Source organism: Rhea pennata, chromosome 2 (assembly GCF_028389875.1).
Source record: "Rhea pennata isolate bPtePen1 chromosome 2, bPtePen1.pri, whole genome shotgun sequence".
Classification (NCBI taxonomy): Eukaryota; Metazoa; Chordata; class Aves; order Rheiformes; family Rheidae; genus Rhea; species Rhea pennata.
In genome coordinates this window covers 139,356,509-139,370,902 of record NC_084664.1, presented here as the reverse complement: position 1 = coordinate 139,370,902, position 14,394 = coordinate 139,356,509, and the positions used below count along the sequence as shown (strand labels likewise).

At 35.8% G+C, this 14,394-nt stretch overlaps 1 protein-coding gene across 9 annotated transcripts in view; it reads left to right on the top strand.

Moving 5' to 3' along the window:
• The window catches only part of VPS13B (vacuolar protein sorting 13 homolog B), a 460,401-nt gene that overhangs the window by 423,968 nt on the left and 22,039 nt on the right, over window positions 1–14,394 (top strand). For all 9 annotated transcript variants that reach the window (XM_062570474.1, XM_062570471.1, XM_062570467.1 and 6 more), the window contains 12 exons: window positions 26–289; window positions 452–535; window positions 702–877; window positions 1,376–1,546; window positions 3,051–3,252; window positions 4,297–4,485; window positions 4,902–5,048; window positions 6,146–6,429; window positions 7,979–8,106; window positions 8,725–8,924; window positions 10,792–10,910; window positions 12,139–12,962. In XM_062570474.1, coding sequence (XP_062426458.1) covers window positions 26–289; window positions 452–535; window positions 702–877; window positions 1,376–1,546; window positions 3,051–3,252; window positions 4,297–4,485; window positions 4,902–5,048; window positions 6,146–6,429; window positions 7,979–8,106; window positions 8,725–8,924; window positions 10,792–10,910; window positions 12,139–12,962 — 2,788 coding nt within the window. The remainder of the gene's footprint in view (window positions 1–25; window positions 290–451; window positions 536–701; window positions 878–1,375; window positions 1,547–3,050; window positions 3,253–4,296; window positions 4,486–4,901; window positions 5,049–6,145; window positions 6,430–7,978; window positions 8,107–8,724; window positions 8,925–10,791; window positions 10,911–12,138; window positions 12,963–14,394) is intronic.

Sequence of the window (14,394 nt, the reverse complement as noted above, 5' to 3'; positions counted from 1 at the left end):
AGTTGTGTATTTTTATGTGTTTTAGATCCTAATCTGTGGAAGACAGACAGTCTGTAGTTACCTTTCTGAAAGTATTGAATTGAAGGTGGTTCAACATTACATTAGTCAGGATGGACAGGCAGTTGTTAAAGAACACATCAACTGCCTTGCAGCCAAGCAGAAGTTGCCATCGTATGTCCTAGAAAACAATGAGCTCACAGAGCTGAGTGTGAAAGCTCCTGGGGATGAAGACTGGTCACAAGATGTATGTCTAACTTCTAAACATACAGAACACAGCACTGTCATTCAGGTATGATTAGAATATTAAATATTTATTATTTAAGTGTAACATAAAAAAATATTAGTGAGAACTGGAAACTTCGCATTAGAGTTCTATCTGATATACTGTAATGTTGAACATTATCACCCTCAAATAATCTTAGTGTAATGCTAGTCATCTGTCTGCATACAGGTACCATCTTCAAAGAGTTCAATTACTTACGTGTGGTGCACGATTTTGACTTTAGAGCCCAACTCTCAAGTGCAGCAACGAATAGTAAGTACATGTATTGTCTCTGAAGTCTAAATGCTTACACCTTACATGTCTTACAATAAATTAAGACCAGAATGATGTACAGTAAAGATTTTTAATTACAAATTTAAACAATTGGAATACTGTAATAAAATTAGCATTAAATTGGTGCATTCTCTTCTTTTTCAAGATTGTTTTCAGCCCTCTTTTCATTGTAAGGAGCCATCTTCCAGATCCAATTATCATACATTTAGAGAAAAGAAGCCTGGGATTGAATGAAACGCAAGTAATTCCAGGGAAAGGACAAGAGAAGTCGTTGCAAAATATAGAACCTGATCTTACACACCATCTAACATTTCAAGCCAGGTATCATGTCCACTTCCCCTGAAAATGGTCCATTTATATAGAAAAGAAGAAATAAGTATGTACACTATAATTTCTGGTGTAACATTTGCAAAAGTACTGCAAATGCAGTGGAGATGCAACAGAAGACGCATATGTGGCCTGAAATTATATGACAGGAAATATTAAACTTGGTATAAGTATTCTGAATGTTGTATTTGTTTGCTTAAGCAGTACATATTTTTGTATTTTGAAAAGTAAATCTCAGAAGTCTCTTGAGCTTTTTTTTTTTATAATATTCTTCAGTTTATTGGGACTCTAACACAGAGGTTGTTACAGTGACTTAATAAATTCATGTCAGCTGATGCTTGGTAACTTTTTAGATACCATAACTTAATTTATGCTTGATTACCTTGAGAGTGTTCCAGTTGCAGAGTACTCTTGGAAAGCTGCATTTAAAAACATTAGTGCTGCTTTCGGTGTTCTTGTGTTGTAAGCAATTGAATCTGTTTACAATGACAGGGAAGAAGAAGATCCATCACAGTGTGCAGTCCCTATCTCAACCACACTTATTAAACAGATAGCAACTAAATCCCATCCAGGTGGCAACGTGAACCAGATACTGTCCGAGTTCTACGGGACCAGGAGTGCTCCGCAGCCTGCATGGCCATATAGTAGGAAGGATGCAGACAGGTAATTCTTTGCTAAACCTTCTCTATGAATATTGCATTGACTTTTCAAATAAAGAAGTCTGTTAAAATGTATGATTGTTAGTTGAAATAAAGCATCTAGGAAGTTAACTAACACTTTACCATCCAAGTCATTAAACCCGAAGGTATTAAACACAAAGGTTAAGTAAGTCCCTCATTCACTAATTCCTGGAGACAGGGGACAGGTACTGACAGAGTATCACTCTATGCCTGCTAGCTTTCTTCCAGATCCTGTTAGTGACTGATATCAGGTCAGAATACAGGGCTGGATGAATCTTTGATCTGACCCACTTCTAGGTTATTTTCTCCATCCTCATGAAACTGATAGATATCTGGTTTTAGTATTAAAAGTTTTTAATGAACTTTCAAAACTGGAACATACGATAACTTGGTGTGATTTGAGTCTTGAGCCTATCAAGCAAAAACATTAAACTTCACGCATCTGAACTACTTTCCTTAATCAACAGATCTTGCATGCACTCACATTAATAGGTTAACTTATATCCTTTTCAGAGTAAGGTCATTGGCATATATATCATAGCTTGAATTGGATTCCTTGTTAATTAAAATAATCTCAGTGATAAAAAATTAGTTGTGTGTGACTTGTTAAAGCTATATACATTGGTTAAAGTTCTTGAGAATTTCTACATTTTGTTTTTCACTGTATAGTGCAAATTTCGTAGAAGCTCAAGCTTAATGTATTTTACTTTTTGTTAGATTATCCCAAATACATTTTAGGCAATAATATTTTCCAAACTAGGTATAGATTTGATCAATTTTGATACTTTATTTATTTTTTGTGCTTTTGTCTTGTGGAGGTCAAAAAACAAAATCCAACACCCATTCACTGAAAAGAGCCCCAGAAATACTATTTATAATACTTTATTTGTTACCAAGAACTTTTTTGTGCGTAAGTGCCGGGTTAGTTAACTTTGAAATCAAGTTCAAGAAGACTGTATTTCATCAAAGTTGAGTATGTTTTCAGTAATTATATGACTCCTGCATGTAAGCTGCAGAATCTGTTTCAGGAAAGAAAAATTTGGTTAGCCTAAGGACTGCCCACGATTACAGTGAGAAGATTGCATCAGCTTAAGGATTAAATAAAGAGAACTATATTTTTTTTTGTGAATGCACTTTCTTTACCACTGTAGAAGCTGTATATTTCAGCACAGAAACAGGAGAGAAGGAGTTGTTGTAAAAAATAGGCAAATGTGACTTACTACAAAAGTTTAGTTCTGAAGAACAGAGGAAAATCTCTTGTTAAGGCATTTATTTACTTGGCCAAATTCTATGTTGATCTTACTCAGTTTAACATATGACTTTATAGCCTACATACATATAGATCTGTCTGAGAGGATAAGAGGAATTTCTTTTTTGAAGAAGAAAAACAAAGCTTTGCAAATTTCTTTAAATGATGGCATATCATTCATAATCTTGAATTCAGTATTTTTTTTACCTGAGTGTTTTGTTTGTTTGTTTTTGAACAGCAGTGAACAACTCTCTCAATGGGACAGTCCAATGCGGGTAAAGCTGTCCATGTGGAAGCCATGCGTTAAAACTCTGCTGATAGAGCTTCTGCCCTGGGCTTTGCTGATCAATCAGTCTAAGTGGGATCTCTGGCTGTTTGAAGGAGAGAAGATAGTTCTTCAGATACCCTCTGGGAAAGTAATTATACCTCCCAACTTTGAGGTAATTTTACTATTCAAATTAATAAGCACAGTTTCACTAAATATTCTAATTCTGAAGCGTGATGATTAATGTAAGTGATTCCCACCTTCCAGTTACTATGTCTATTAGTCATATGATCAGGAGTAGAAATAACAGTTGACATTCACCACCACTGACTGAGCAACATAATCCCGTGCACGCTGACACAGTGAGTAGCAATAGCAGGCTTAACAGCAATGATTACAGTGCAGTGTGACTTAAAGATGTGTACTTAAAAATCAACTGTAAGACACAATAGGCAGCCAATTGTGTATGCTTTCTGATTTCCGATGGCTCTGTCTCCTTCCCCCCAGTCCAGCCAATGAGTCTGTAATGCAAGCCCAATGTAGCAGCCTAAGTAAACTGCTGTGAAGACCAAACGTAGACTTGGGCCCCTGTTGTGCAGATATGACTGCAGCCTGCATTTGTTTGTCACTTAGGAAGTGTGTTGACTTTGGTAGCAAAGCTGACAGCCTGGGAGGAGTGTTTGTTTCATGCATCTTTTAGGTTGAGGTGTTTTGTAGCTCATATGCTACCAAGAAAGGTTTGATAACAAGATCGGGTGAATTACAAATAGGGAAGGTGCTTTAGGATGCTTGCCTGGTTCTTGAATTTAGAGTTCTGTCTAATGGATTTTCTTGCCCTGACTTGGCCATCCAAATGCTTTTATTACAACCCCAACACTCTTTATTTTAAAAATAATTATATTATTTTACACAGCAGCTTGTAAATTCCAGTTGGACAATCTGATACTTCCTGCTTATTTTGCCACCTTCTTTTGTGTTTATGGCTATCAATAAACAAAAGGTCTGTCTGTTAACATGTCTCAGTGTAGCCTATGGTCTTGATCCTGCGATGAGGATTAGCTTCATATTCACTTTCTAGTTCCACCTTTGTATTATAAAGAAAGAATTAGAGATAAAAAGGCCTGAAGTGAGATTGACTACTTACGAGAAAATACATTTAACTGTAGTAGAAATGTATAAAATTATCAACAAGTAATAACTGGTCATTTTTCGCATATAGGAAGCTTTTCAAGTTGGAATATACTGGGCAAACACTAATACTGTGCACAAATCAGCAGCGATCAAACTAGTTCATAATGTGACCTCCCCAAAATGGAAGGATTCCGACAATGGGGAGGTGGTAACGTTGGATGAAGAAGGCTTTGTTGAAGCTGAAATAAAACTTGGTGCTTTTCCAGGTCATCAAAAGGTAAGGAGGAAATTACCATGAATTACAGTTTTATCTCTTAAAAAAATCGTGCAGCAGATGAAAACAATCAAGTGTGTGCAACCTCTTTCAAAATCATAGTAATACATACAAAACATAATAAGAAAATATACAGTGTTCTAGGAATTATTATAAGAATTAGATCATCAGAAACATTTGGCCAAGCTCATCCAAAAAATGCAAAATTTCTTGGAAGAACAAATTAATGACTTCTCAAGCTTGTCTAGAAAACATTGACAGATGCAACTTCAAAATATGTGACGTGGCTCCAGATAGAAAGGGCATGAATATAGACAGGATTTCCACTGTTAAGAAAATAGCAGTTCTGTCACTATGTTACAATACCTTTTTTGTTTTTATGTGTAGTCACTATTGTTGTTATTATTATTATCTTACAGTTGTGTCAATTCTGCATTTCTTCTATGATTCAACAAGGCATACAAATTCTACAGGTAGAAGATAAGACAACAATAATCAATGATACATCATATCAAATCTATTATAGCCCACAGCTTTCTGTTTCCAAACCCCACTCAGGAGAAGAGGTAATGTGCTATGGATATTGTTTTTGTTTGTCATCTGCTGTAGTAAGTATTTAGATTTGTAAAGTCTCAGTTGCGTAAGGTTGAACTTCAACAGAAATCACTCGACATAATGATACTAAATTATTTTATGTCGTTTTAATTTAAAATACAGAATCCTGAGCAAATTCAACCCCAATAATTAACTGGGATCTGAAATGTGTGCAAAGCAAGAGATTCTTACACACTGCAGAATTAGTTCTGCCTGTTCTCCATCTGTTCAGACCAGTTCTGTAAAATAAGCAGCATAATCCATAGTAACTGTTGAAATTATTCTGAGAATTTTTACTGAGTTTGCATGTAAAAGAGGTATATTGGCCTGGCAGGCTGAAATATTTTTGTTATCCTTTTGGGAAGATTCCAGTTATCTGAACAAAGCTGCAGAACTACAGACGTGCCCAAAATTTATGTATTTCAGGGAACTGCATCAAATCGTGAATATCAGTTTTCTAATAATGGCACAGTATACTCAAGGACTAGCTTACAGTAACCAAAATGTATGCATGGTCAATATATCTTAATCGTCCGCTTGTATATATTTATTGAAGATAATATTTATTATCAAATATGTGGAAAGAATTCTCAGGGACCAAGTTTCTGGGACAGTTGACAGACAAGCATACTTTTCAAGTTCCCCATTTCTATACTGTTTAACTTCTGCATTAGTTCTCTTCACATCAGTGTCTACATTTGTGCATTGCACATTTTGTAGTAGTCTTATGAGGAATTTATGAGGAATCAGAAGAATTTTGAGGCTAAAATCCAGTCTTCATTTTGTATCTGTAAATGGATTTTCTTCTCACAGTTATTTTACAGTAACTCTGCTCCTCTTGGCACTTCATGCAACTGAGAAAGGACTATAGATAGTTGTGTTCAGTTAACTGCCTACGTATAACTGAAGACAGAATTGAGCCAAATGTCTTTTAGTGCATATAGGCTCATTGCAACTTTCAGTTAGTTGTGGTTAACTGGCTACTTAAAATTGTTCATGTGAAAGGGAAACATGAATAAACTTGTTATGAACCAGCATGTTTTAGTATTATCATCTTTTTACTTTGCAGTACTTGCACTTAACAGGCAACGCTGTCTTCAGCGTCGGTCCGGCTGGGGCATCACGCAATGAAACGCTGAGCTCTGTTCCGTGCTGGGACCTCGTGTCGGACATCAGTCCGCTAACTTCAGGAGCGTCTCCTACGCAAAAACACATACTGCTGAGTTTCAGCCCAGGTGGTTGTGCTGACAGTTCGGAACTCTGGAGCCTCCCAGCCGTGATTAAACAGGAGTTTCCTAGACAGAGTGTGGCAGTACCCATAGGGGTTTGTAATGAAAGTGGATTTTGTACCAGGTACTGTCTGCTGAACAGTTTGAATAATGCATTTTGATTGCTGCTGTAAAGCCTCAGCTAGTAACAAACCATAAGAGTTTAGTGCAAAAGCTAGAGTAACACATGCACCCCATATGTAAAGGCAAGTCTTATTTTAATTTAAAATTTGTTGTCTTTTGATAGTTTTGATGCTTTTATTATAAATGGTTTAATGTTATGATCATGTACAACTTGTACAATTTTTATAGTTTTGGGGCTCCTATGTGTAAATGCATGCAAAATAAGAGAATGAAAAGTTTATATTCAAGATTATGGTCTTTTTTAATTCATGTCAAATACTTTAAGAGTTCAAGGGCAGTGTGAAATAATATCATATAAAAATATAGGGTTTTTTATAAGATAAAAATATATTTTAGTAAGGCAAGTATGACAAAAACAGGAAAAAGCAATGTAAGGGAGAAACTATTTTGAGACTATGACAAGAAAGGCTTTCCAAGTTTTAAAGCTTGAAATATCCAAATGTGCATTCCGCTTCCAAACAAATGCATCCAGCTAGTTAAAAATGAAAGTCCAATGATTTGTCAGATGCTCAACTTCAGTTCTCAGACCTGATATCTGAATCTATTCATGCCTTTTTTTCTGCTGAAATTAGTGAAGCTTCATCAGTATAAATTATCAGCCATATGGTCTTTCTCTTGCCTGAAATACTTCATATCATTCAATCCCTCATACAGTTCCCCTACAGAATCTAAGAGATGTCTTTGTGGATAGTAAAGATTCCCACGCAGATTTCTGATATCAAAATGCAGCAAATATAGGAAGAAGCAGGAAAAGATTCCTTATAATTCTGAGACAGCTGTAAAGGATCTCAGGATCATAATCAAATTTTCAGACTGTTTGGATTTTAGACATCATCTTGAGGTGAAGACTTTTAGAAATAACCAATAAATTTACACATGCAAAAATTAACTTTTTGTTTACACATGAAGACATTTTACATCTAAGTAGCCAAGGAGTAGAGCACAATTAATTGATCTTCATTTTGAAAATTTATGTAGTGATGATCCAAAACATTTAGTGTTTGAAAGGGTGATAGCATTGTGGATCATTTTAGGGGAGTAGTCAGTTATAGATTTATGTAGTTGTTAAAAATAACTTTCATGTGTACCAAAGAAGTATGCGTGCAAATTCTTATGGAAAAATTTTAAGATTTATGTTGAAAATTTGGGCCTACAATCTCATGTTTTTAATTTAATATAAATCTGTGCTGGCTCGGGCTCTCATCTTGCAAGCACACATACTTAATTTAACTCATAAGTAGTCTCAATAAAGTGATTTCTTCTCCAATGTTGCTTTTCTTGCTATTTCCATGTGCTCTTCTGTTTAAATGTAATCCTCAATGAAGTTATGTATTTGTCTTAAGGTGTATAAGTATCTGTAAAATTGGAGCCTGATCATAAACAATCTTACAGATGTTGGTTTTGAATGTTTTCTTTGTTATCCAGTGTAATAATACATATGAATTTCATCGAAAAAATTACTTAGTCAAATATATCTTACTCTGTTTTAGAGCTATAGCGCTGACTTATCAAGAACATCTTGGTGTGACATACCTAACACTTACAGAAGATCCTAGCCCTCGTATAATTATCCACAACAGGTGCTCCATTTCATTGCTTGTAAAAGAGAACTTCAAAGGTATGTAGTATGCAGTAATTAGAAACAACGTACTATTGTAGTATAAATGGTTTTACTGCATGTCCAATATAAAGTTCAGTTCAGTATGTGCTTTGCTTGGAACAAGAACCTGACATCCACCTTAAGGTCCGTCTCAAAACAAGAGAGTCTGGAAGTTTTTGATCCCTGGAAGGTATTGAAGCTAACCATGCAGTTACAAGCATGAACTTAGCCTCAGACTTTCGTGCCTCCATCGTCCCAGCTGTCAGGGAATCAGGTGCCTTGGCCGTAGGAAACTAGTAGACTTTTGTTGATATGAGTTTAATCCCACAGAACATTTAAATTTCCTCAAATTGGCAAATGTAACACAAAACATATTGCAAAAATTCCAGTCATAGTACATTATTATAATGACCAGTGGAAACTTGTTTATATAAATCCTAATGAGAGGAAAAAAAAGAAAAGGAAAAAAAAAACACACACAAAATTTCAACCAATAGGAAAATCCTATTTTATTAGTAGTGATATTTCAGGCAAAGTATTTTAGAAACTTCCTAGTTTGAGTAAGCATAGGTGAGTTTTGATTTAATACAGGATATTTAGAAAGCCCTAATCTTATGCATTTTGTAACATTTTCAGATACACCGAAGTTTGAAGTTTATTGTAGAAAGATTCCAGCTGAATGTTCAGTTCATCATGAACTTTACCATCAAGTCTCCAGCTATCCAGATTGCAAAACAAGAGATTTGTTACCCAGCATTCTTCTGAAAGTGATATCATCTGATGAATTAGTAAATGAATGGAGTGATTTTGTGGATATAAATAATCAAGGAACACAAGTAAGTCGTTACAAACTATTTCTTAGTTAACAGCATAAATGGCAGTCTTCTGAACCTGCCCCTTATGCTACTCCTCTGCTATGTGCATGTTCTCTGTGTTGATCTGTTTTTTTTTCTTTTTTTTTTTTTTAATCTAAATGTTGGGAGCTCCCTTTCTAAGCCCCTTTCTGTTGAAGTTTTAGATTACTGATTATCTTCTTCAGTAGCTGTTTTTAGAAAAAGTTAGGTCAAAAATACACACTTTCTAGTGTTGAAGTTTTCAGTCCTTTTGATCAGCCTAGCAAGGCCAAGTAGTTCTCCGGAAAAATTAGTCTTGAAAATTTCTGGCCCCTGGAAGCAAAGAATCCCCAAGAGCCAACAAAATCCTTGCATTTGGTAATTTCATTATCCTATTTTTTTGTCTTTACATCTTGTAGGAATCATCACTGTTATTCTCCCTCTGCATCTTTGCAGAAGCTAAGTGTGTCTTTATAAAATGAAACAAGCAAACAAACAAACGAAAAAAAACATTTATTTCCTTCTGTTATTTTTCTCCTGTTTTGAGGTAAATGAAAACTTCCTTGACTGGAGTAATTCTTTTTGATGGGAATTTTTTCCGTCTTTGAAGTCATTAGTTTACATGGAATCAACATAAACTGCTTGGCTCTTTGAAAGAAATACTAGTTTCAGATGTTTTCCCTGGGGACCAATCACAAAATGCTCTTGATTATTGAGTGTTATGTTATATAGCAAGTAGTTCAGTTTCATTCAGCAAGCAAGTCAAGCAATGCAAGGTTTCAAGTTTCAGTCATTAATGTTATGCCAGACCAGGGTTCTTTGTAAGTATCTGGCTCCTAGAAGGAATTAGATGCTAAGACAACATTTGAGGATCATTGTCTACTTGAAGAATTCTCCAAATAAAAATTGTAGCTTTTTCTTATTGAAGTTTTAGGGTTTGCATGTAGAGAATTTCCCAAGGATTTCTCAGTCTTTCTCTTGGAAAACTATAAATACTTGAAATAAATAATAGAAGTGCTAATTACTCACAATTTGTATGGAAATTTTGCAGAATTAAGCTCCACAAAGAGTATATCCTTTGTTTAATGAGAATTTTTATTCCTGTAGGTAATTTGTCTAGAAGAAAGTTTACACATCTGTGAGCAAGATAAAAACCTGCTGTCAGGTTCCCATTTTCCAGACTCATTAGGCTTTTTACACTTTCCAGTAGACCTTTGCCTTTTCTTTTCAACAGCACCTTGCAAAGATTTTCTCACAAAACTGCTTTAGATGACCCAAAAAGGTGTTCAGACAATGTTGAGTCATAAAGCAAATCTTCATGAATCCAAAATATTACTTTTTTTTTTTTTTTAGATTTAAAAATAATTTTACTGTCATGTTTTCTATGATACTGTGAGCCATTGATCATTGATCTATGATCAATGCCCACCTTTGAGCTAAGGCATAGTAATATAACTGTTTTTTTTTTTTTAACGGAGGAGAAGATGGAATTTTGCCTAGTTCCAGGAATGTCCTTTTCTCCTTAGTTCAAACTCAGAAATTAAAATTTTCCATGTATTCTTTTCGCATATAACCTTCTTCCCCAGCATATCTTGCTCAATCCTGAGAGCATTTTCTTATTAAAATGTATTTAGTTATACAGTTAAAGGATAAGGGGCAAATTTCATCTTGCTCTACAGCTGAAATACTTAAAATACCAGAGCAAATATTTTATAAAGAACTGAAACTTGTTTCTCCTTTTGCTAAGCAATATTATGATTTGAGTAAAAGATCCCAACCAGAAGGCATTAATAGGATTAATTCAAATTGTAACAGATTAAGAAAAAGTAATTTCAGTAGCATTCCATCTGTTTCTTACTTTCTCCACTAGATCGTGTTCTTAACTGGCTTTGGCTATGTTTATGTGGACATTGCCCATCAGTGTGGAACAATAATAATAACCTTGGCCTCAGAAGGAAGAGCAGGACCTGCTGAGATCAACCTAAACAGGTACATAAAGCACATAAAAGATCATTAAAAGCATTGTCAAATTGTCCTGAAAAGTCTTTCAGCTTTCTAAGTGTGAACTGACTTACAAACTTTGACTTAACTGTTTGTTTTGTTTAATACTGCTGCATGCTCCATGGCATATGTGTATGCCACGTGTTATGTTTTGTGTATCACAAATCTTTTTTTGTAAGAAAAGAAAAAAAATCTATCATCAAAGATCATGTCACTTTAGGGTAAACACTGTGCTTGATACAATAAGGACTCCTGTGTCTTCACTGAAAGAAATATTTTCCATCCTAATTAATTCTGAGTGTGTTTATGTGTGTTTAAAATATATTTAGGCATATCCTGCTATCCTTTATCATATAAGCTCCCACAAAAATTGATAGGAGGCTTGATATACAAGGGCTGTAGACATAGTCTTACACTCAGTAATTAACTGTGCGCTTGATGATCTTTGCATCGTTCTTCCTTAGCAGACTCTTCCCCCATGTCTGTAACACCCCACTGCCTGGTGCTCAGCTCCATTCAAGTGTCATTATAACACGACCTATTTTTATCACACAGAATGTCTGGCCTCCAGCAGTGGTGTTACAATTAGAGTGGAATGTGTGTTGTACTGTTTTTATTTGAGCTATAATTAAGTATTAATCCCTGAGAAATTGGTCATCAGCAGTACATAATAGCCCACTTGCTAGTTAAACTTGGCCAAGAGCAGTTAACACTGGGGGGGGGGGGTGGATCTCAAAACCATCATTATAAAAATGCAGTGGTGGTTTAGTTTAGTTGGAGGGCATTTTGCTTCCATAATGTGCAATGAATTATCTGTAATAGTAACCTTCAGTAGTGACTCCAAGAAAATACTAAAACAGCTGAGGCTGCACTTGCATTATCAGAAAATTTTGTTTGTTGTCTGCTTTAATATCTTGCTATGTTGCAAATGTAATAGGGAATTACTGTGTATATGCAGAGAAACCCCTGTCCAAACTATTTTGTTGATTGATAAGAAAGAAAGAGAAACCTGGCATAGATCTGCAATATTCCATTTCTTAGAGGACCTCCTGGGTGGTACATACTCGCTGTGGTGATTTAGCCTGCCAGTTCTCATTACCGTTAGTGGAACTTCCACAATGAGTTTCTCATGTATTATAGCGAACATGTCTACTGATAGCTTTCTGAGAAAGCAAGATGCCAGGTAAACTAACAGTCTTTTTTCCCTCCTCTCTAGAAGCCAAGAACAGACCCTTTTATTGAAAATGTTCATCAGTCAGTTAAGTCTTGCTGTGCTTGATGATATCACAAATCACAAAGTGTCATCTGAACTTCTGCGCCTCACGGCAGACAACGTTTTCTTCCACATGGCCCCAGCAGCCAGCTACCTTAGACCCCTGTCACATGAGCTCCAGAGAGACACCGTGGAAGGCCTCCCACAATTTTATAGTCTCCAAATGTATTGTGAAGACTTGCAACTGGACAATCAGTTGTACAGCAAATCCAGTTTCCATTTTGCAGTCCTGCTTTGTCAAGGAGAGAAAAATGAGACCATGCAGTGGTCTAGAGTGAGCAACCTCATTGTGTCTAACAAGGATTTGGAAGACTATAAGGAAAACTGCTTTATAAAACTCTGCATTGCTTTGTCTGAGGAAGAGAAATTCATATTTCACATTAATGACCTCAGCTTTGAGCTCAAACCAGCTAGGCTATATGTGGAAGACACCTTTGTTTACTACATTAAGACTTTGTTTGATACGTATCTTCCACAAAACAAAGCCATTTGTCAGTCCACGAATACTGCAGATACTACTCTGATACTGCCTGAACAAGTGAGAGAACATGCAAGAGCTTTGGTCAAGCCAGTAAAATTAAGAAAATTAACAATACAACCTGTTAATCTCCTTGTCAGTATTCATGCTTCGTTAAAACTGTATATTGCCTCAGATCACACCCCTCTCTCCTTCTCTGTGTTTGAGCGAGGACCCATCTTCACCACTGCCAGACAACTCATCCATGCCTTGGCCATGCATTATGCTGCTGGGGCACTTTTCAGAGCAGGTCAGTACTTTTCCTTAACATGTAACATTTTTATTAGGTACCAGGATTTAGTAATTGTTTCCCAAACTGAATAATCTAGACATTAGCCATGCAATTTCTGTTTTCCTCAGACACTTTCTGATAATGATATAATATTCTGAGACATATTTCATGTCCTGCCATATAACAGAAGGGAAATAAAATGGCAGAGCAGACGCCAGTGAAGATTTGTAAAGTTGTGGTAAACATTAACCAGCCGCCTGAAGACTTTTCTAAACCCTGAACAAAGCATAAAAATTTCTAGCTATAGGTTCTGGCTGGCTTAGTTTTTGTCATTTTAGATTATAGCACTAGTCAGAATCAACCCACATTCCTCACATAAACTCCCCAAAACTACATTTGATCAAATTATTCAACATATTGCTCTGCATTCAGAAGTAAATTATAGCCCTGAATGTTGTTTTGTTGTTTAAACTCCTTTTGGCTGCAGTTTATGATTAGGAATCTGTCTTTCTTCATAGAGCCTTCATGCTAAACTGGCACCCAGATGTTTGTTGTCCTTTGATCCAAGACCTATGAAGTTTGCTGTTACTAACTTTTCCCCAAATAGGATCAATAGTAAGCAATTAGTCTATTAGGTTAGCAGATACATTCTGTTTGCCATAAATACTAACTTATAAATAATAAAATTTGCTCTCTGCTGTATCTTGGTGTGGAAAGGAATTTGTACCTGAAGGAGGAGAAAGCTCCTCCATGATCACATGCAAGTAATATACTCCTTATTGCAACACTGGATTTATTTTCCTGTGTACTGATAGTCAGATTTTCTAAAATCCTGATGTTTCCATTTGTGCTGCATGTGTAGCCGTGAGCTGATTTCTGTGCACCATTATGAGAATTGTACACATACATTTCAGGTATTTATAAATACAGTCAGATCTTGATCTAGTTTTGCATAGCTGATTATGTCAACTGTGTACACAATAGTGCACCATAATGTTGTATGCTGATTCATTATTTTCACACGTAGCTGCCTGCAAAATTTGCAGGTTTTTCTTTTTGCCGCTTGATTGAATTTGTTTTACAGTGAAATCCCATAGTACAGAAGGGGAGATCCAGTTTCTTGCTAATTAAGAGTGAAACTGTGGTCAACTGTGGTCCACGGTGTGAATTTACCTCCCCACAACTGGGTAGGAGTGGTGATATGAGTGGTGATAGACTGCAGCAGGAAATTGGGGTTATATTGATTTTTCATCTGCAACATCCCAGGTGAAGCACATATGCTAGTTTTAGACTCTTGAGCCTGATACTGGTAGGCCACCACTTGCTCTGGGCTCATGACAAAGCTGAAATCAAGCAGATTTAAATATTAAGAAATAAAGTTTGCTGCAAAGGAACTTTCATTTCAGGAAAGTGCATGAGCATATATTCAACTATTAATTAAATCTCAGAG